We start from the raw sequence: 20,570 nt of genomic DNA, 5'->3' as shown, positions 1-20,570 counted from the left end.
TCCTCGGGCGCTGGCTCCACCCCCCTGCTGGGTGTCTGGACTCCCTCATCCCAGACCTCCCGACCTCCAAGAGCGAGGGTCCGGACATCAAAGGGCGCCAGACCTATAACTGAGGCAGCCCCAGGACAGGAAGGCAGTTGTATCCTGGAGTCGAGAGACACCGCGACGAACTCATCCTTGACGGACTGCTGGCGCTGCCACAGCCCTGCCTTGTGAACTATTGTCCTGCCTGCTGGCGCTGCCGCGGCCCTCTGCAACCTTCATCCTCGTTGGGACCTGCTGGCGCTGCCGCGGCCCGTTGTAACCTTCATCCTCGTGGGACCTGCTGGCGCTGCCGCGGCCCGTTGCAACCTGCATTCTCGTGGGACCTGCTGGCGCTGCCGCGGCCCGTTGTAACCTTCATCCTCGTGGGACCTGCTGGCGCTGCCGCGGCCCGTTGCAACCTGCATTCTCGTGGGACCTGCTGGCGCTGCCGCGGCCCGTTGTAACCTTCATCCTCGTTGGGACCTGCTGGCGCTGCCGCGGCCCGTTGCCACCTACGACCTCTTCGGGACCTGCCGGCGCTGCCGCGGTCTGACCCCTCCGAACACCGAGCTCGAGGATTGTGAGCCATCACCGTTACACCCCCGTACCCGTGGGTACCCAGACTGTCCCGCTACCCCCTTCCCCTACTAGAGACTAGAATTGAGAGGATCATCGTGTCCTGATTGCCTTGTATCGTACCACTCTACTCCCAGAAGTGCCTATAAAAGGTGTTACCCTGAACTTTGTGTGGTGTCCATCTGTGGGGGGGAAGTTACCTGTCTGTGCGATCACTGTGCTCGGCCGACCCTCCAGGTCCCCGTCTAACAGGCGTTGATGATGTCCCGGAGATGGGGTGCGATGATGGCGTCGGCCTTGTTGAAGACGTGGTGGGGGCAGGGGTCGGTGGGGGATCCGGAGTGGATGGAGTTCATCGTACGGGCGGTGTCTTCGGTGCTGACCGGGGTCCAGTTGCAGAGGGTGGTGGTGGCGGGCGTTGGTTCGGCGGTCGGGTGCGTGGTTTGTGCGCTGAAGCGGTTGTGTATGTCGGCGATCTTGCGGTGGAAGAAGGAGGCGAGTGAGTCGCAGAGGTCTTGCGAGGGGGTGATGTCGTTGTTTCCGGCGCTGGGGTTGGAGAACTCTTTGACGATGCTGAAGAGTTCCTTGCTGTCATGGGCATTGTTGTCCAGTCTCAGGCTTAGAGTCAGCCTATTGCTTACCACCGTTTGACTATATTGCCATTCTCATGAGCTTACTTCTTATTCATCACCTTGGGTGGGCTTTCCTTTCTTTTCTTGTGGTTGTCTCTCCCCTGGAGCATTGAGTGATTACTTTTGCGCTTCCACTGCTCACATCTCAAGCTCTTTTTCTTCTTTCTTTCTTTAAGCAAACCACAAGAGTGCATGTGTTTTCCAGCTGTCTCCCTCGCGTACCTTTCACCTACACGCCCCTGCATTTAGTGTTCCTCTTTCCCCAGTTCCACTTTCCTCCTTCACACCCATTTTCTTTCCTCCCATCCAAGCCCTCTGTGTTGCTTCTTCCCACCCCCGCCCTATCTCTTGCTTTCGCGTCCACCTGCACCGCCCCATTGCTTCTTACCACCAGAGCATGGTGCACACACCTACAAAATGACATAACCGACAGTTTGAGGCTTTTTATTGTGCAGCTAGGCTAAAACTCCCGGGCATACATACATTTTAGATCAGTCGAAAAACACTACGACATTCTGTCAGATACACGTCACACTTGGACGGAAACTCCCTGGTGTGGAGAACCTCAGAGTAAGGTGCCCCAGTGATGCTACAGCCTTCCTGGACAGAAAAACAGCAGAGTGGGAAAAGGAAGCCACAATATCAAAGAATATCTCATATCAGAATGAGGGCTTTTGTTAAATTTGGCGAATGATTGACGGATCCTTCTGCAGAACTATCTGCGACAGGAAGAATTGAAAAAAAGTAAGGCTGTGTCAAGGGAAGTCAGGCTGAGCCAAGGGAAGTCAGGCTGAGCCAAGGGAAGTCAGGCTGTGTCAAGGGAAGTCAGGCTGTGTCAAGGGAAGTCAGGCTCTGTCAAGGGAAGTCAGGCTGTGCCAAGGGAAGTCAGGCTGTGTCAAGGGAAGTCAGGCTCTGTCAAGGGAAGTCAGGCTCTGTCAAGGGAAGTCAGGCTGTGCCAAGGGAAGTCAGGCTGAGCCAAGGGAAGTCAGGCTGTGTCAAGGGAAGTCAGGCTGTGTCAAGGGAAGTCAGGCTGAGCCAAGGGAAGTCAGGCTGTGTCAAGGAAAGTCAGGCTGAGTCAAGGGAAGGCAGGCTGTGCCAAGGGAAGTCAGGCTGTGCCAAGGGAAGTCAGGATGTGCCATGGGAAGTCAGGCTGTGTCAAGGGAAGTCAGGATGTGCCATGGGTAGTCAGGCTGTGTCAAGGGAAGTCAGGATGTGCCATGGGAAGTCAGGCTGTGTCAAGGGAAGTCAGGCTGTGTCAAGGGAAGTAAGGCTGTGTCAAGGGAAGTCAGGCTGTGTCAAGGGAAGTCAGGATGTGCCATGGGAAGTCAGGCTGTGTCAAGGGAAGTCAGGCTGTGCCAAGGGAAGTTAGGCTGTGCCATGGGAAGTCAGGCTGTGTCAAGGGAAAGGAGGCTGTGTCAAGGGACGTCAGGCTGTGTCAAGGGAAGTAAGGCTGTGCCAAGGGAAGTCAGGCTGTGTCAAGGGAAGTAAGGCTGAGTCAAGGGAAGGCAGGCTGTGCCAAGGGAAGTCAGGCTGTGTCAAGGGAAGTCAGGCTGTGTCAAGGGAAGTCAGGCTGTGTCAAGGGAAGTAAGGCTGAGTCAAGGGAAGGCAGGCTGTGCCAAGGGAAGTCAGGCTGTGCCATGGGAAGTCAGGCTGTGTCAAGGAAAGTCAGGCTGTGCCAATGGAAGTCAGGCTGAGTCAAGGGAAGTCAGGCTGTGTCAAGGGAAGTCAGGCTGTGCCATGGGAAGTCAGGCTGAGTCAAGGGAAGTCAGGCTGTGCCATGGGAAGTCAGGCTGAGTCAAGGGAAGTCAGGCTGAGACAAGGAAAGTCAGGCTGTGTCAAGGGAAGTCAGGCTGTGCCAATGGAAGTCAGGCTGTGCCAATGGAAGTCAGGCTGTGTCAAGGGAAGTAAGGCTGAGTCAAGGGAAGGCAGGCTGTGTCAAGGGAAGTCAGGCTGTGTCAAGGGAAGTCAGGCTGTGCCAAGGAAAGTCAGGGTGTCAAGGGAAGGGAGGCTGTGCCAAGAAAAGCCAAGCTGAGCCACGGAAAGTCAGGCTGTGCCAATGGAAGTCAGGCTGAGCCAAGGGAAGTCAGGCTGAGCCAAGGGAAGTCAGGCTGTGCCAATGGAAGTCAGGCTGTGTCAAGGGAAGTAAGGCTGAGTCAAGGGAAGGCAGGCTGTGTCAAGGGAAGTCAGGCTGTGTCAAGGGAAGTCAGGCTGTGCCAAGGAAAGTCAGGGTGTCAAGGGAAGGGAGGCTGTGCCAAGGAAAGCCAAGCTGAGCCACAGGAAAGTCAGGCTGTGCCAATGGAAGTCAGGCTGAGCCAAGGGAAGTCAGGCTGAGCCAAGGGAAGTCAGGCTGTGTCAAGGGAAGTCAGGATGTGCCATGGGAGGGGAGGCTGTGCCAAGGAAAGCCAGGCTGAGCCAAGGAAAGTCAGGCTGTGCCAAGGGAAGTCATGCTGAGCCACGGAAAGTCAGGCTGTGTCAAGGGAAGGGAGGCTGTGCCAAGGAAAGTCAGGCTGTGTCAAGGGAAGTCAGGCGGTGTCAAGGGAAGTCAGGCTGTGTCAAAGGAAAGGAGGCTGTGTCAAGGGAAGTCAGGCTGTGTGAAGGAACTTCAGGCTGTGGCAAGGGAAGGGAGGCTGTGCCAAGGAAAGGGAGGCTGTGCCAAGGGAAGGGAGGCTGTGCCAAGGGAAGGGAGGCTGTGCCAAGGGAAGGGAGGCTGTGCCAAGGAAAGGGAGGCTGTGCCAAGGGAAGTCAGGCTGTGGCAAGGAAAGTCAGGCTGTGTCAAGGGAAGGGAGGCTGTGCCAAGGAAAGCCAGGCTGTGCCAAGGAAAGCCAGGCTGAGCCAAGGAAAGTCAGGCTGTGTCAAGGGAAGTCAGGCGGTGTCAAGGGAAGTCAGGCTGTGTCAAGGGAAGTCAGGCGGTGTCAAGGGAAGTCAGGCTGTGTCAAAGGAAGGGAGGCTGTGCCAAGGAAAGCCAGGCTGTGCCAAGGAAAGCCAGGCTGAGCCAAGGAAAGTCAGGCTGTGTCAAGGGAAGTCAGGCGGTGTCAAGGGAAGTCAGGCTGTGCCAAGGAAAGCCAGGCTGAGCCAAGGAAAGTCAGGCTGTGTCAAGGGAAGTCAGGCTGTGGCAAGGAAAGTCAGGCTGTGTCAAGGGAAGGGAGGCTGTGCCAAGGAAAGCCAAGCTGTGCCAAGGAAAGCCAGGCTGAGCCAAGGAAAGTCAGGCTGTGTCAAGGGAAGTCAGGCGGTGTCAAGGGAAGTCAGGCTGTGTCAAGGGAAGTCAGGCTGTGTCAAGGGAAGTCAGGCGGTGTCAAGGGAAGTCAGGCTGTGTCAAAGGAAGGGAGGCTGTGTCAAGGGAAGTCAGGCTGTGTGAAGGAACTTCAGGCTGTGGCAAGGGAAGGGAGGCTGTGCCAAGGAAAGGGAGGCTGTGCCAAGGGAAGGGAGGCTGTGCCAAGGGAAGGGAGGCTGTGCCAAGGGAAGGGAGGCTGTGCCAAGGAAAGGGAGGCTGTGTCAAGGAAAGTCAGGCTGTGGCAAGGAAAGTCAGGCTGTGTCAAGGGAAGGGAGGCTGTGCCAAGGAAAGCCAGGCTGTGCCAAGGAAAGCCAGGCTGAGCCAAGGAAAGTCAGGCTGTGTCAAGGGAAGTCAGGCGGTGTCAAGGGAAGTCAGGCTGTGTCAAAGGAAGGGAGGCTGTGCCAAGGAAAGGGAGGCTGAGTCAAGGGAAGTCAGGCTGTGTGAAGGAACTTCAGGCTGTGGCAAGGGAAGGGAGGCTGTGCCAAGGAAAGGGAGGCTGTGCCAAGGGAAGGGAGGCTGTGCCAAGGGAAGGGAGGCTGTGCCAAGGGAAGGGAGGCTGTGCCAAGGAAAGGGAGGCTGTGCCAAGGGAAGTCAGGCTGTGGCAAGGAAAGTCAGGCTGTGTCAAGGGAAGGGAGGCTGTGCCAAGGAAAGCCAGGCTGTGCCAAGGAAAGCCAGGCTGAGCCAAGGAAAGTCAGGCTGTCTCAAGGGAAGTCAGGCGGTGTCAAGGGAAGTCAGGCTGTGTCAAGGGAAGTCAGGCGGTGTCAAGGGAAGTCAGGCTGAGCCAAGGAAAGCCAGGATGAGCCAAAGAAAGTCAGGCTGTGTCAAGGGAAGTCAGGCGGTGTCAAGGGAAGTCAGGCTGTGCCAAGGAAAGCCAGGCTGTGCCAAGGAAAGTGTTGTATTCTCTGCACTTATGTTTCTCTGTACCTCTTTAAGTCCTGCATTCCATTTTCCCTGATGTCATCTTCTCCTGAGTTCTGCCCTGTCAGTTAGCTCCCTGCTTTCTGATGGGAACACCAGTTATTCTCTATGGTGCTTAATAAATCAGTATTAAGCCTTACCTCTGTCTACTGGCTTCATTTACAACACATGGCGACGATGAGCAGAAGGAGCTGAACAACCATAGAGGGAGGAGAACTCCACTGGTGAAAAGAACCACGCGGATTTTTAAAAAAAAAAAGGAAGAAAGAAGCTCTCCCATTTCAAAGAACCACGCAAGTTTTGGAACAAACAAGAACCTTTTATTCCATGCCAAGGGCATTGTTTAGAGATATCTTTGCCACCTTAAAGAAGAAAAAACGTTTTGAACTGTAGCCTGCAAAAACTTACGTTTTGAACTGAAGCCTGCAAAGTTTCCAGAACAACTGGTGAGTTTGGGAGAACATTTACATATTTTTGCCGTGTATCTGGTTGTGACTTTGTCGAGTTTGGATTACAAAGAGGTACACCTTGCTAAAAGGAACCCTATTCAACGTTATATTTCGGAAAGTAGAACTAAAAAGAAAATACTGTGCACGTTTAAAATTAAGGAGAATGAGAGCGCAACTTCTTGAAAGAAAACGGAATGACTTGTGTTGTACTTATGCCATTCAGTAAATATTTGACTTTTCCCTCGTCTGAACCGACAACACTGGTACAAACACACAGGCTGCATCTTTCAAAAGTCTCCTCGAGCAGACACACGAGCACACTCCTCGAGCGGAGAAGCACAAGAGCTGACTCACCGTTCGATTTCCCTGCCATTGTTTTCCTTTAACGGAGCCGCGTCAACAAGGAAACACTCCAACAAGAAAGGAATAAGCGTCATTGACGAAGGAGGTGAAATGCCGGCGGTGACACGCATGGAGGAAGCGACGTGCCAGCAGTGACGCGACTACGCAACGCAACGTACCCGGCGGCCATCTTAGGATTGTCGGGTATCCTAGCAACTGACATCGCCCATTGAACATCGCACCAAGTGGAAACCGATACTTCAAAAAGCTTACCGAGTGAAAAAAAAAAAAAGCCCCTTTAAACAGAGACGAGTGTCAGCAAGAGAAATTAAAGGGTGAGAGTGTCAATTACTAATCGAATTTTTATTTATTCGTTTTTGAGACTTTATGCAGCGCATAGTGGAAGTCACCACAGATACTATTTCCTACATTGGAGAAGCAGAGAAAGAGTAGAGAAGCACATATAGCACGTGTTAATGAGGAAAAGCTGACATTTCATCCGAGTTTGACTATCTCTCTGTCAAAAAGAATTGTGCTTCTTTAAGAATGGAGAATCTGAATATTATTGCACCTCCATTGTTCTTACAAGCTACTGGGAATCCACCCATTGAATGGGATGAATGGATAGACATCTTTGAGAATTATATCGAGGCACTTGATGGGAAAGATTTCAGTGCAATTAGGAAGAAAGCCCTCTTGTTAAGTGCTTTGGGCAAGGAGGGTCAACATTCCTTTAAATATCTTCCCGTAGCAGTGAACCAAGATGGTAGGGCAATAACCAATGTTTACACAGAAGCCAAAGCTCGGATGAAAAAACAATATGCTAAAGAAGTAAATATTGTTATGGCAAGGCACAAATTTTACACCCAACCCCAAAGGAATGAGGAGTCTGTAGACCAATTTGTGGCTAGGTTACGTGAGTTGTCAATAAAATGTAGTTTTGAAGAGATAAGGGACGAAATGATAAGAGACCAGCTGATAGTACAGTGCCGAAACAAAAAAATGCAAGAAAAACTGTGGGCGGCAAAAAACCCTACCCTACAAATGGCCATTGACATAGCAAAAGTAGTTGAGGAATCGAATGCATGCATGAAAGAGATGGAAAAGAAAGATAACACAAAAGAAAATGTTCAAGGCAATGGCGTCTCTTGTGTTGATCATGATGAAGTTGCAGTTGTGAATAAGAAAAGTGTAGATCTGGGAGGAAGTGGTCAGAGGAGATTTAACAATGCGTTCTCAGGCAATGACAGGAATAGATTCCAAGGAAGAATGTGCAGTAGGTGTGGGAGTACTTTTCACAGTTCGGACTTCAGGAGATGTTTTGCAATTGACAAAATGTGTAGGAAATGTGGGCGGAAAGGACATTTTGCGAAGATGTGTAGGGGTACAAACGTTGATAAAGTAGCCGTTGTTGAAAACAGGGATGAAGTAAGAGACATCGTTAGTATTGAGGGTGCCAACAAAATATTATGTTTAGGTGAGGATGGTGTGTATGAAAGTGAACCTGGAAGGAGATTCAGACCAAAAGCCCAGTTCCTTATTGATAGAATTGAGGTTCAGCTGATGGTTGACCCTGGATCCTTATGGACCATTATTCCCAAGGATATGTTTTTAGCAAATTGGAAAGATGTGCAGCTATCTGCTAGTGACATAAATGCTTGCGGTTTTCAGGGTGAAAGCATAGATGTGATTGGGTTTATGGTGTGTGTAATATCATTCAAAGATCGCTCAGCCGAAGGGAAGGTGTATGTAGCCAAATCTGGTCCTGCAATTTTGGGATGGGGGCAACAGTATGACCTCGGGATAATAATAAATCCTAGAGCAGCACAACAAGTAATGGTAGTAGATAACATAACCACAGATTCGATAGTTGAAGGGATGAATGGTCTGTTTGACGAGCATATAGGAGAGTTAAGGGGTTATGTGCATAAAATTGTTTTGCGAGATGATGCCATACCCATGCAACACAAAGTGAGAAAGGTTCCATTCATCGCACGTGAGGAAGTGAAGAAGATGTTGGGAGAAATGCTAGATCAGGGTGTGATAGAGCAGATCGAAACGTCACCTTGGATTTCCCCCGTAGTTATTACGACCAAATCCGATGGAAAATTTCGTTTTTGTGTGGACCTTCGCACCCTGAACCAAAACATTATAGTAGACAACTTCCCCTTACCGAACATCAATGAGTTGGTCCTATCACTAAAAGGTGGAAAGTATTTTTCCAAGTTGGACCTTCGCAGCGCCTATCATCAAATAAAACTACACCAAGACTCAAAAGCACTGACAGCGTTCATAACAACCGAAGGAATATACCAATTTACACGAATGCCTTTTGGACTCGCCTCTGCAGCTGGGGTATTTCAAAGGATGATGAGTGCTGTACTAAAAGGCGTGAGCAATGTAGTGTATTTTCAGGACGATGTCCTGATATTTGGGGCGACGGTGGAAGAACACAATGTGATCTTGAAGACCGTTTTGGAGAGGATGGAACAGGCAGGATTGACTCTCAAGAAAGAGAAATGTAAATTTGCAGTGGAGGAGGTTGAATATCTAGGGTATACATTGTCTGTTGATGGAGTAAAACCCAAGAGAGACTTATTAGATTCCATTAGAAATGCACCATCTCCGTGCGATAAAGATCAGTTGAGGTCTTTCCTCGGCCTCATCGAGTACTACGCTAAGTTTGTAAAGGATTTTGCAGAGAAAACTGAAAAGATCAAGGTGCTGTTGAGGAGTGGATACAAGTTTGTGTGGGGTGTGGAACAAGATGAGTGTTTTAAAAGAATCAAGGTGGAAATTTGCGATGCAGGCATTTTGACACCGTTCGACACCAACCGCAAGTCAGTTTTGACAGTGGACGCAAGTGCTGTAGGTGTTGGTGCGGTTCTGGCTCAAGTACACGATTCTGGTCTTAAAACTGTAGCGTTTGCCTCAAGGACACTCACTACAGCCGAGAGGAATTACTCTATAATCGAGCGTGAAGCTCTGGCCGCAGCATGGGGTTGCGAGTATTACAGGATGTACCTGTGGGGGTTCAAGTTCACATTATTGACAGATCACAAACCCCTTGTTAAAATACTTTCACCTGGCGGCGCTGGCAAAGGTTCCGCCAGGTTAGCTAGACTCGCTGCCAGGATCCAAGAGTACTTGTACACTGTGGAATATATTCCCGGTTGGAAGAATTGCCAGGCGGATGGACTCTCTAGACTTCCACTACCTTGGGAGAGGGTGGACAAGTTAGGGGTAGAATCTCTCAACTCAGAGGGTTCTGTTGCCGCTGTGGATGAAGTTGTAGATATGTGTGCTGGGGCAATTAGTAGAAGTTTGTGGAATACATCTATGGCTAAAGATGTGGTGTTGTGTGGAGTCAAAGACCTGATAGCGAAGGGTCCAAGGAGAGAGAGTTGCTTATCTCCCGCACTTCGTCCTTATTTAAAAGTTCTAGAACAACTGTCTATCTTGGACAAAGATGGATTCATGATTTTAATGGATGACAAATTCATTCCTCCACAAGAAGTGCGATTTACTTTATTTAAGCTGGGTCATGAGGGTCATTTAGGGCAGTCCCTTACCAAGAGGAGAATTAGGGAGAACTTTTGGTGGCCCGGAATGGACTCCGAAATCTCGCAGTGGGTGGAGAGATGTTCCGATTGCTTGGAAAGCGAGAAAAGACTTAAAGTGGGTAGCCATACTGGTTGTGGCTCAATAGTAGATCCCGGGTGTCCTTGGCACACCATATGTCTTGACTTTATTGGCCCGTTCTACCAGTTGACTCAAGATATGAGGTTTGGGTTAGTAGTAGTTGATGTCTCTTCCAAGTGGTTGGTAGTCAAATTCATGAAGGAGATCACTACGAGCAGCACTATTGCTGTGCTGAGTGAGATCTTTAGAGAGGAAGGTTTTCCCACAAAGATCATTACCGATAATGGGACGCAACTCACCTCCCTAGAGATGGCTAATTTCTTGGGAAAGTGCGGTATTATTCACTCAAGGACCTCACTTTACAACCCCCAGGGAAATGGCATAGTGGAAAGGGCCAACCGCATGGTTAAAGGTGCCATTCAAATGGCGATTTCTTCCAGAATGGATGTGAAGAGTTTGGTTAATGACCTGGTTTGGGCCTACAGGACTACTGAAAATGGTGTGACCGGTTTGATCCCGTTTTCTGTCATGAGGGGACGTTCAGCGGGTACTAAACTTGTGGCTGCGTGGATGAAAGAATATCTGCACGCTGACCTTCCTGCTGGTCCTGGTAAGCCTGACACTGTACGTGAAACAGATGGCGCGTGTAAATTTGCTGTGAATGATTGGGTGAAAGTCAAACCTGGTCGAGTGGGTGTCGGACTGACGAAGTTCAGGGGACCATTTAAGGTCAAGTCTGTCCATAAAAGATTTGTCACTTTATTTAACGGCGAGAGTTGGAACTTGAGGCGTGTAGCACTGTATAAAAGAGCCGAGCGAGAACCGGTGAGAACCAATGAGCCTAGTACCAGCAGTACCAATAAGTTTTGTACTAGTAGAATTCAGAGAGTGAGAAGACCTCCAGGTTATTTACGTGACTTTGTTTGTAAGTAAGGTCTCTCTCTGTAACGAAGAGCATGGCCTTATCAAGTTTTTTTTTAGACTCACTTTCTTTTTATTTTGTGTTCCTCCATATGAAGGGAAGAGGATATGTTGTATTCTCTGCACTTATGTTTCTCTGTACCTCTTTAAGTCCTGCATTCCATTTTCCCTGATGTCATCTTCTCCTGAGTTCTGCCCTGTCAGTTAGCTCCCTGCTTTCTGATGGGAACACCAGTTATTCTCTATGGTGCTTAATAAATCAGTATTAAGCCTTACCTCTGTCTACTGGCTTCATTTACAACAGAAAGCCAGGCTGAGCCAAGGAAAGTCAGGCTGTGTCAAGGGAAGTCAGGTGGTGTCAAGGGAAGTCAGGCTGTGCCAAGGAAAGCCAGGCTGTGCCAAGGAAAGCCAAGCTGAGCCAAGGAAAGTCAGGCTGTGTCAAGGGAAGTCAGGCGGTGTCAAGGGAAGTCAGGCTGTGTCAAGGGAAGTCAGGCGGTGTCAAGGGAAGTCAGGCTGTGTCAAAGGAAGGGAGGCTGTGCCAAGGAAAGCCAGGCTGTGCCAAGGAAAGCCAGGCTGAGCCAAGGAAAGTCAGGCTGTGTCAAGGGAAGTCAGGCGGTGTCAAGGGAAGTCAGGCTGTGCCAAGGAAAGCCAGGCTGAGCCAAGGAAAGTCAGGCTGTGTCAAGGGAAGTCAGGCTGTGGCAAGGAAAGTCAGGCTGTGTCAAGGGAAGGGAGGCTGTGCCAAGGAAAGCCAAGCTGTGCCAAGGAAAGCCAGGCTGAGCCAAGGAAAGTCAGGCTGTGTCAAGGGAAGTCAGGCGGTGTCAAGGGAAGTCAGGCTGTGTCAAGGGAAGTCAGGCTGTGTCAAGGGAAGTCAGGCGGTGTCAAGGGAAGTCAGGCTGTGTCAAAGGAAGGGAGGCTGTGTCAAGGGAAGTCAGGCTGTGTGAAGGAACTTCAGGCTGTGGCAAGGGAAGGGAGGCTGTGCCAAGGAAAGGGAGGCTGTGCCAAGGGAAGGGAGGCTGTGCCAAGGGAAGGGAGGCTGTGCCAAGGGAAGGGAGGCTGTGCCAAGGAAAGGGAGGCTGTGTCAAGGAAAGTCAGGCTGTGGCAAGGAAAGTCAGGCTGTGTCAAGGGAAGGGAGGCTGTGCCAAGGAAAGCCAGGCTGTGCCAAGGAAAGCCAGGCTGAGCCAAGGAAAGTCAGGCTGTGTCAAGGGAAGTCAGGCGGTGTCAAGGGAAGTCAGGCTGTGTCAAAGGAAGGGAGGCTGTGCCAAGGAAAGGGAGGCTGAGTCAAGGGAAGTCAGGCTGTGTGAAGGAACTTCAGGCTGTGGGAAGGGAAGGGAGGCTGTGCCAAGGAAAGGGAGGCTGTGCCAAGGGAAGGGAGGCTGTGCCAAGGGAAGGGAGGCTGTGCCAAGGGAAGGGAGGCTGTGCCAAGGAAAGGGAGGCTGTGCCAAGGGAAGTCAGGCTGTGGCAAGGAAAGTCAGGCTGTGTCAAGGGAAGGGAGGCTGTGCCAAGGAAAGCCAGGCTGTGCCAAGGAAAGCCAGGCTGAGCCAAGGAAAGTCAGGCTGTGTCAAGGGAAGTCAGGCGGTGTCAAGGGAAGTCAGGCTGTGTCAAGGGAAGTCAGGCAGTGTCAAGGGAAGTCAGGCTGAGCCAAGGAAAGCCAGGATGAGCCAAAGAAAGTCAGGCTGTGTCAAGGGAAGTCAGGCGGTGTCAAGGGAAGTCAGGCTGTGCCAAGGAAAGCCAGGCTGTGCCAAGGAAAGCCAGGCTGAGCCAAGGAAAGTCAGGCTGTGTCAAGGGAAGTCAGGTGGTGTCAAGGGAAGTCAGGCTGTGCCAAGGAAAGCCAGGCTGTGCCAAGGAAAGCCAAGCTGAGCCAAGGAAAGTCAGGCTGTGTCAAGGGAAGTCAGTCGGTGTCAAGGGAAGTCAGGCTGTGTCAAGGGAGGGGAGGCTGAGTCAAGGGAAGTCAGGCTGTGTCAAGGGAAGTCAGGCTGAGTCAAGGGAAGTCAGGCTGTGTCAAGGGAGGGGAGGCTGTGCCAAGGAAAGCCAGGCTGAGCCAAGGGAAGTCAGGCTGTGTCAAGGGAAGGGAGGCTGTGCCAAGGAAAGCCAGGATGAGCCAAAGAAAGCCAGGCTGTGTCAAGGGAAGTCAGGCGGTGTCAAGGAAAGGGAGGCTGTGCCAAGGAAAGGGAAGCTGTGTCAAGGAAAGTCAGTCTGTGTCAAGGGAAGGGAGGCTGAGCCAAGGAATGGGAGGCTGTGTCAAGGAAAGTCAGTCTGTGTCAAGGAAAGTCAGTCTGTGTCAAGGGAAGGGAGGCTGAGCCAAGGAATGGGAGGCTGTGTCAAGGAAAGTCAGTCTGTGTCAAGGGAAGGGAGGCTGTGCCAAGGAAAGGGAGGCTGTGCCAAGGAAAGGGAGGCTGTGCCAAGGAAAGGGAGGCTGTGCCAAGGAAAGTCAGTCTGTGTCAAGGGAAGGGAGGCTGAGCCAAGGAAAGGGAGGCTGTGTCAAGGAAAGTCAGTCTGTGTCAAGGGAAGGGAGGCTGTGCCAAGGAAAGGGAGGCTGTGCCACGGAAAGGGAGGCTGTGCCAAGGAAAGTCAGTCTGTGTCAAGGGAAGGGAGGCTGTGCCAAGGAAAGGGAGTCTGTGGCAAGGAAAGGGAGCCTGTGCCAAGGAAAGGGCGGCTGTGCCAAGGAAAGGGAGGCTGTGCCAAGGAAAGGGCGGCTGTGCCAAGGAAAGGGAGGCTGTGGCAAGGGAAGGGAGGCTGTGCCAAGGAAAGGGAGGCTGTGGCAAGGGAAGGGAGGCTGTGCCAAGGAAAGGGAGGCTGTGGCAAGGGAAGGGAGGCTGTGCTAAGGGAAGTTAGGCTGTGTCAAGGGAAGTCAGGTTGTGTCAAGGGAAGTCAGGCTGTGTCAAGGGAAGTCAGGCTGTGTCAAGGGAAGTCAGGCTGTGGCAAGGGAAGTCAGGCTGTGTCAAGGGAAGTTAGGCTGTGTCAAGGGAAGTCAGGCTGAGCCAAGGAAAGTCAGGTTGTGTCAAGTCAGGCTGAGCCAAGGGACGTCAGGCTGTGTCAACGGAAGTCACTGTGCATCCGGTGCACATTGAAGAACATTGAGACTGTGATGGACTAGAAGTCATATTCTTGTAACTTTGGGAACATGTTTATAGATTATTGACTTTTTGACAGCAAAAGTTAAACAGTCCCATGGAAAGATAAATGGGCAGGTGACCCGCCTACTGGTGACCCACCTACTGGTGACCCGCCTCCTGGTGACCCACCTCCTGGTGACCCACCTCCAGGTGACCCACCTACTGGTAACTGCATACTGGTGACCCGCCTACTGGTGACTGCCTACTGGTGACCCACCTCCTGGTGACCCACCTCCTGGTCACCCGCCTACTAGTGACCCACATACTGGTGACCCGCCTTCTGGTGACCCACCTCCTGGTGACCCACCTACTGGCGACCCGCTTACTGGCGACCCGCCTACTGGAGTCAGTTCATCAATGTGCCGCATGAGTGCACACACATGTATCCTGGCCGCGCCGGCAGTTCACGGATTAGTCAGCACTGAGTCATGAATTAAAAATCGACTGTCACTTCATCTTCATAACTGAACTCGCAGGAATCCTCGTCGGCTTGCAGTCCAAGCCTGCTCTATCGAGGGTCCCGGAGCCCCCGTGGCTACCCTTGAGGATGGGGATCCCACTGGGAGTCAAGGACACACAACCATCTCCGGAGGCTCTCCTATGAAGCCCAGGTGTCCTGAAGGTTAACAAAATCATGACATCGAAGCATCTTCAGCCAATCGGAACCCCCCAATGTCCCCAGCACCCCTGCAGCATCCGACTCACAACTCTTAACTCCCTCAATGCGGGGTTCAATCTGACAGGGACATTTCGGTCACTAACACTACCCTGTCAGCCTTGACCTTCCAGCCCTTTATAGGGTTCAAACATTGTTTAGTGGCATTTGATGACTGCCTATGGGCTGTGGTAAGACCAGCCCCTGTCTATGGGGCAAATTATACTGCCTTCAGCAAGTGTCCCCCCAGTCAAAGATTCATCAAAGAATCCAAGAGTGACGATGAAACCTTACTCGATGAGACAGCGGGAGACAAAACTCACTCAAAATACAACCCACTCTCTCAGCATCAGGCAGAGTTTGTCACTTACTTGAAGAACAGTCCGGACCGAAGGCGCTTTCATCTGCACACTCCTGGCACGCGAAGCCGCCAAACCCCTCCTGCCGCAGAGAGCCAGGGTGAGACATGACATAAATAAATAAATATATATCAGAATGCAAATCTCCTGGCGTGACCCATGAATCTACATCAGACTTTAAATTCACATTTACCACTGTCACAGCTTTCACCGAGCACCTCTGCACGGTTCCCAGTGGGGCTGAGCGAACTAAACTCAGCTGATCGCTTTATATTTCTAAAGCACAAACCATTCTGGGGAACATGAAAGTATACTGGTGCGTCATCATTGGCTCTGAGAGAAAGAGCAGAGGTGAGGAATGAGGTGCGACGGATTGTTAGTTCGTATTATGCTGATAACAAACACATGCTGTACGCCATATTTTCAATGCAAACACTTAGGGCCCAATTACGATGTCGTTAGGAAACTGCCCCGAACGAATCAGTTTGTTTCTAAACGAATCGGGTCCTGCGAGTCCAAACGACCGATTACGATGCTTCCCAACATCGTTCAGTCGGACTCGCATTGACTTCAATGGGAGCCTGTGTTCCGAACGAGAACACAGGCTCATATTGAAAAAAAGGGGTGATTGGGGAAAACCTTGCACCCTGTGGCAGGCCCCCCTTGGTGCCTGCTACCTTGTGCATGGTTGGGAAGAGGGGTCCCTTGGGTATCCCCAGGGTCTGCATTCGTATGACTCTAAATGAAGGGCTCCCAAAGACTAATTCCGGCAGCCGTTTCGTCTCGAGCAAACCAAATACCAAATCGGATGGCGGTTCTTAGCTCACTGTGTCATATTAGAAGGACTGCAATTTATGAACTATAAATACGAAAAGGATTTCAGTGTCAAGCACTGTGACCCTCTTACCTAGCTACATAAAATAAAAACCTGTCATCTGCATGTCACACAATGTGATTTGCAGGCGACACATTAACCCTCCATGCAACTTCATGTGCCAAAACTGTGACTAGATAAAACACAGATCTCTCCAGCAACTGAATTAACCACCACAACTACTTTACTAATATTAACACCTTCAGAGCGACGCAGATTCCTGCGCTGAAGGTTCTAATGAGCCTACCGGCTCATGATGGAGCGGTTCCGTCATGAGCACAGCTCAACCGACGCTCATGACGGAACCGTTCCGTCATGAGCATCGAAGGGGTTAAAATTCTCTGAGATTTACTGGCCACAAAAAGGTTTCTGTAGCAGGTGCCTTAAACCCATAGTATACTTAAAAATGCATCCTTTGCAGCCGACTAATGCAGAACAGATTTAATACCACGTTCTCGTGGTTGCCATTTTTAAATGTATAAGTTGTCTGTGAGACTGCCTTTCATGACTCCACCCCTTGGGACTTGACCCACCTTGATCCCCCAATGTATGGGTTTCCAGAGTGAAGTTTTTCCAATTCCAGCAGTGGTTACCAGTGCTGGTAAACATGAACGACCGTCATCCTGAACATGAATAGCCGTCACACTGAACAACAATCACGCTGAACACGAACAGCCGTCACACTGAACACGAGCAGCCGTAACACTGACCAACAATCACGCTGAACACGAGCACCCGTCACACTGAACACAAGCAGCCATCACACTGAAGACGAGCAGACGTCACACTGATCACGAGCAGCCGCAACACAGAACAACAATCACACTGAACACGAACAGCCGTAACACTGAACACGAGCAGCCATCACACTGAACATGAGTAGCCGTCACACTGAACACGAGCAGCCGTCACACTGAACATGATCAGCCGTCACACTGAACACGAGCAGCCATCACACTGAACACGAGCAGCCATCACACTGAACAACAATCACGCTGAACACGAACAGTCGTAACACTGAACACGAGCAGCTGTCACACTGAACAACAATCACGCTGAACACGAGCAGCCGTCACACTGAACACAAGCAGCCATCACACTGAACACGAGCAGCCGTCACACTGATCACGAGCAGCCGCAACACAGAACAACAATCACACTGAACACGAACAGCCGTAACACTGAACACAAGCAGCCATCACACTGAACACGAGTAGCCGTCACACTGAACACGAGCAGCCGTCACACTGAACATGAGCAGCCGTCACACTGAACACGAGCAGCCATCACACTGAACACGAGCAGCCATCACACTGAACAACAATCACGCTGAACACGAACAGTCGTAACACTGAACACGAGCAGCCGTCACACTGAACACGAGCAGCCGCAACACTGAACAACAATCACACTGAACACGAGCAGCCATCACACTGAACAACAATCACGCTGAACACGAACAGCCGTAACACTCAACACGAGCAGCCATCACACTGAACACAAGCAGCCGTCACAATGAACACGAGCAGCCATCACACTGAACAACAATCACGCTGAACACGAACAGCCGTAACACTGAACACGAGCAGCCGTCACACTGAACACAAGCAGCCGCAACACTGAACAACAATCACACTGAACACGAACAGCCGTCACACTGAACACGAGCAGCCATCACCCTGAACATGAGTAGCCGTCACACTGAACACGAGCAGCCGTCACAATGAACACGAGCAGCCATCACACTGAACAACAATCACGCTGAACACGAACTGCCGTAACACTGAACACGAGCAGCCGTCACACTGAACACGAGCAGCCGCAACACTGAACAACAATCACACTGAACACGAACAGCCGTAACACTGAACACGAACAGCCGTAACACTGAACACAAGCAGACGTCACATGAGCAGCCATCACACTGAGCACAAGCAGCCGTCACACTGAGCACAAGCAGCCGTCACACTGAACATGTGCAGCTGCTACACTAAACACATGTAGCCGTCACACAAGCAGACGTCCCACTGAACATGAGCAGCCATCACATAAGCAGCCATCACACTGAACACAAGCAGCCGTCAAACTGAATACAAGCTGCCGTCACAGGAGCAGCCATCACACTGAGCACGAGCAGCCGTCACTCTGAACACGAGCAAACGTCACAATGAATACAAGCTGCCGTCACAGAAGCAGCCATCACACTGAGCATGAGCAGCCATCACACTAAACACAAGCAGCCGTCATACTGAACACAAGCAGCCGTCACACTGAACACAAGCAGCCGTCACATCAGCAGCCATCACACTGAGCACAAGCAGCCGTCACATTGAACACAGGCAGCCTTCACACTGAACACAAGCAGCCGTCACACTGAACATGAGCAGCCGTCACACTGAACACAAGCAGCTGTCACACTGAACACAAGCAGCCGTCACACTGAACACGAGCAGCCGTCACACTGAACACAAGCAACCGTCACCCTGAAATGAGCAGCCGTCACACTGAACACGAGCAGCCGTCACACTGAACACGAGCAGCCGTCACACTGAACACGAGCAGCCGTCACACTGAATACAAGCTGCCGTCACAGAAGCAGCCATCACACTGAGCACGAGCAGCCATCACACTGAACACGAGCAGCCGTCACACTGAACACAAGCAGCCGTCACACTGAACACAAGCAGCCGTCACATCAGCAGCCATCACACTGAGCACAAGCAGCCGTCACATTGAACACAAGCAGCCGTCACACTGAACACAAGCAGCCGTCACACTGAACACGAGCAGCCGTCACACTGAACACAAGCAGCTGTCACACTGAACATAAGCAGCCGTCACACTGAACACGAGCAGCCGTCACACTGAACACGAGCAGCCGTCACACTGAACACAAGCAGCCGTCACACTGAACACAATCAGCCGTCACATGAGCAGCCATCACACTGAGCACAAGCAGCCGTCACACTGAACACAAACAGCCGTCAGACTCAACACGAGCAGCCGCCACACTGAACACAAGCAGCTGTCACACTGAACACAAGCAGCCGTCACACTGAACACAAGCAGCCGTCACACTGAACACGAGCAGCCGTCACACTGAACACAAGCAGCCGTCACACTGAACACGAGCAGCCGTCACACTGAACACAAGCAGCCGTCACCCTGAACACGAGCAGCAGTCACACTGAATACGAGCAGCCGTCACCCTGAACACGAGCAGCAGTCACACTGAACACGAGCAGCCGTCACACTGAACACAAGCAGCCGTCACACAAGCAGACATCACACTGAACACGAGCAGCTGTCACACGGAACACGAGCAGCAGTCTCACTGAACACAAGAAGCCGTCACACTGAACACGAGCAGACCTCACACTGAACACGAGCAGCAGTCACACTGAACACGAGCAGCCGTCACACTGAACAAGAGCAGCCGTCACACGAGCATACGTCACACTGAACACAAGCAGCTGTCACACTGAACACGAGCAGCTGCCACAGTGAACACAAGCAGGTGTCACACTGAACAGAAGTAGCCTTCACATGAGCAGACGTCCCACTGAACATGAGCAGCCGTCACATAAGCAGCATTCACACTGAACAAGAGCAGCTGTCACACTGAACACGAGTAGCCATCACACTGAACACAAGCAGCCGTCACAGGAGCAGCCATCACACTGAGCACGAGCCGCCGCCACACTGAACACAAGAAGCCGTCACACTGAACACAAGCAGCCGTCACACTGATCACAAGCAGCCGCCACACTGAACACATGTAGCTGTCACACGAGCAGACGTCCCACTGAACATGAGCAGCCATCACAGAAGCAGCCATCACACTGAACAAAAGCAGCCGTCAAACTGAATACAAGCTGCCGTCACAGGAGCAGCCATCACACTGAGCACGAGCAGCCGTCACACTGAACACAAGCAGCCGTCACACTGAACACAAGCAGCCGTCACACTGAACACAAGCAGCCGTCACATCAGCAGCCATCACACTGAGCACAAGCAGCCGTCACATTGAACACAAGCAGCCGTCACACTGAACACAAGCAGCCGTCACACTGAACACGAGCAGCCGTCACACTGAACACAAGCAGCTGTCACACTGAACATAAGCAGCCGTCACACTGAACACGAGCAGCCGTCACACTGAACACGAGCAGCCGTCACACTGAACACAAGCAGCCGTCACACTGAACACAAGCAGCCGTCACATGAGCAGCCATCACACTGAGCACAAGCAGCCGTCACACTGAACACAAGCAGCCGTCACACTGAACACAAGCAGCCGTCACATCAGCAGCCATCACACTGAGCACAAGCAGCCGTCACATTGAACACAAGCAGCCGTCACACTGAACACAAGCAGCCGTCACACTGAACACGAGCAGCCGTCACACTGAACACAAGCAGCTGTCACACTGAACATAAGCAGCCGTCACACTGAACACGAGCAGCCGTCACACTGAACACGAGCAGCCGTCACACTGAACACGAGCAGCCGTCACACTGAACACGAGCAGCCGTCACACTGAACACAAGCAGCCGTCACACTGAACACAAGCAGCCGTCACATGAGCAGCCATCACACTGAGCACAAGCAGCCGTCACACTGAACACAAACAGCCGTCAGACTCAACACGAGCAGCCGCCACACTGAACACAAGCAGCTGTCACACTGAACACAAGCAGCCGTCACACTGAACACAAGCAGCCGTCACACTGAACACGAGCAGCCGTCACACTGAACACAAGCAGCCGTCACACTGAACACGAGCAGCCGTC

General features: G+C 51.6%; 1 protein-coding gene across 1 annotated transcript in view; it reads right to left on the bottom strand.

Annotated features, from left to right (window-relative positions):
• The window catches only part of STAB1 (stabilin 1), a 769,578-nt gene that overhangs the window by 598,125 nt on the left and 150,883 nt on the right, over positions 1-20,570 (bottom strand). The window contains exon 6 of the mRNA XM_078661896.1: positions 14,915-14,984. Coding sequence (XP_078518022.1) covers positions 14,915-14,984 — 70 coding nt within the window. The remainder of the gene's footprint in view (positions 1-14,914; positions 14,985-20,570) is intronic.

Source organism: Lissotriton helveticus, chromosome 9, assembly GCF_964261635.1.
Source record: "Lissotriton helveticus chromosome 9, aLisHel1.1, whole genome shotgun sequence".
Lineage (NCBI taxonomy): Eukaryota > Metazoa > Chordata > Amphibia > Caudata > Salamandridae > Lissotriton > Lissotriton helveticus.
This window is presented reverse-complemented; position numbering and strand designations above follow the sequence as displayed.